Source organism: Ranitomeya variabilis, chromosome 5 (assembly GCF_051348905.1).
Source record: "Ranitomeya variabilis isolate aRanVar5 chromosome 5, aRanVar5.hap1, whole genome shotgun sequence".
NCBI classification, from domain to species: Eukaryota; Metazoa; Chordata; class Amphibia; order Anura; family Dendrobatidae; genus Ranitomeya; species Ranitomeya variabilis.
In genome coordinates, this window is record NC_135236.1 from 49,266,284 (window position 1) to 49,268,762 (window position 2,479).

The 2,479-nt window shown below is 62.7% G+C and overlaps 1 protein-coding gene across 1 annotated transcript in view; it reads right to left on the bottom strand.

Moving 5' to 3' along the window:
- Positions 1-1,700, bottom strand: part of MAN2B1 (mannosidase alpha class 2B member 1) — a 19,515-nt gene extending 17,815 nt beyond the window's left edge. Inside the window, exon 1 of the mRNA XM_077261861.1 lies at positions 1,550-1,700. Within this exon, the coding sequence (XP_077117976.1) occupies positions 1,550-1,645 (96 nt within the window). The 5' untranslated portion in view covers positions 1,646-1,700. The remainder of the gene's footprint in view (positions 1-1,549) is intronic.
- Between the last annotated feature and the right edge of the window lie 779 nt (positions 1,701-2,479).

Sequence of the window (2,479 nt, forward strand, 5' to 3'; positions counted from 1 at the left end):
CAGTACACTGCGCCCCTCTCCTCCTCCCCCCCAGTACACTGCGCCCCTCCTCCCCCCCCTCCTCAGTGCACTGCGTCCCTCTCCTCCCCCCTCAGTACACTGCGCCCCTCTCCTCCCCCCCTCCCCTCCCCCCTCCTCCTCAGTACACTGCGCCCCTCTCCTTTCCACCTCAGTACACTGCGCCCCTCTCCTCCTCCCCCCTCAGTACACTGCGCCCCTCTCCTCCTCCCCCCTCAGTACACTGCGCCCCTCTCCTCCTCCCCCCTCAGTACACTGCGCCCCTCTCCTCCTCCCCTCAGTACACTGCGCCCCTCTCCTCCTCCCCTCAGTACACTGCGCCCCTCTCCTCCTCCCCTCAGTACACTGCGCCCCTCTCCTCCTCCCCTCAGTACACTGCGCCCCTCTCCTCCTCCCCTCAGTACACTGCGCCCCTCTCCTCCTCCCCTCAGTACACTGCGCCCCTCTCCTCCCCCCCTCAGTACACTGCGCCCCTCTCCTCCCCCCCTCAGTACACTGCGCCCCTCTTCCTCCCCTCTGTACACTGCGCCCCTCTCCTCCCCCCCTCAGTACACTGCGCCCCTCTTCCTCCCCTCTGTACACTGCGGCCCTCTCCTCCTCCCCTCAGTACACTGCGCCCCTCTCCTCCCCCCCTCAGTACACTGCGCCCCTCTCCTCCCCCCCTCAGTACACTGCGCCCCTCTCCTCCCCCCTCCTCAGTACACTGCGCCCCTCTCCTCCCCCCTCCTCAGTGCACTGCGCCCCTCTCCTCCCCCCCTCAGTACACTGCGCCCCTCTCCTCCCCCCCTCCTCAGTGCACTGCGCCCCTCTCCTCCCCCCCTCAGTACACTGCGCCCCTCTCCTCCCCCCTCCTCAGTGCACTGCGCCCCTCTCCTCCCCCCCTCAGTACACTGCGCCCCTCTCCTCCCCCCTCCTCAGTACACTGCGCCCCTCTCCTCCTCCTCCCCTCAGTACACTGCGCCCCTCTCCTCCTCCCCCCCCTCAGTACACTGCGCCCCTCTCCTCCTCCTCCCCTCAGTACACTGCGCCCGTCTCCTCCTCCTCCCCTCAGTACACTGCGCCCGTCTCCTCCTCCCCTCAGTACACTGAGCCTGTCTCCTCCTCCCCTCAGTACACTGAGCCCGTCTCCTCCTCCTCCCCTCAGTACACTGCGCCCGTCTCCTCCTCCCCTCAGTACACTGAGCCCGTCTCCTCCTCCTCCCCTCAGTACACTGAGCCCGTCTCCTCCTCCCCTCAGTACACTGCGCCCCTCTCCTCCTCCTCCCCTCAGTACACTGCGCCCCTCTCCTCCTCCCCCCTCAGTACACTGCGCCCCTCTCCTCCTCCCCCCCTCAGTACACTGCGCCCCTCTCCTCCTCCTCCCCTCAGTACACTGAGCCCGTCTCCTCCTCCCCTCAGTACACTGAGCCCGTCTCCTCCTCCTCCCCTCAGTACACTGCGCCCCTCTCCTCCTTCCTCAGACACCATATCAGTCTTTGCTTCCTGCTTTAGTGAGAAGCCGTAAAGTTAACAGGATAATGGGGTCACTCGCCTCCGGGCCGCAGCCGCTCCCCCGGTGCACCGCTCCCAGCAGCAGCAGGACGAGCAGCCCCCGGTGCCAGCAGCGCTCCATCACTACTGTCACCATTACCGGTGCGGGAATTTACAGTCATGTGACTCTGCCAGACCACGCCCCAAGCTGCTCACTAGCCAATAGTGTGAAGGTCACATGACCAGACAGCAGCTGATAACAGAGCAGTACACGGATTCTGCCACACGGGGCGGGATTGTCCCGGTGTACAGCGAGTATGCGGTCCCCGGTTATACCGCTGCTGCCGCTATCACCACAGCGCCCACCCGTCCTAACTCCCCACGGTCGGTCCTGTTTGGCCTATTCCCTCAGCCGTCTTCACTCACATGGGGCCTGAACCAGGAAGCCCTGGATGAACATGAGCGCTATGCAGCACTGCCACTTGGCAAACTGGTCTCTGCTCACATCAGGAGTGCAGGAGACTGCAGCAGCAGGCCACAGTGAGGGACTACAACACCCAGCATGCCAGGGCAGACGGACATCTCCCCTGGTCCCAGGTCAGGCCCACCCTTCTGGCCCTGCAGTGAAGCCTGACCCCACTGATCCCATCCCCGGCTGCTACCTCAGACCTGCGGTGTCAGTGCGCACCGCCGCCTAGAATAGCGGAGATACCCGAATATTTTCATTTTCCTGTTTTTTCGTTCCTTAAATCATGACTCTTATTTTTGCGGCACCTGAGAACGTCCATGGCGGAGTCCCACATTATTTTTATCTTCTTTCCCATTTCGGTCAAATAACATTTTATGCTTCCGCAGATCGGGACTATTTCAGGCCAAATATGCTTTGATTTATTTATTTTTTTATCCCCAGGGGATAAAGGTGAGAGCGCCAGGTCGGTGTGCTGCCACGTCTCGCCACCAGGGGGAGGCAGAATAAGACTCTGTACACACA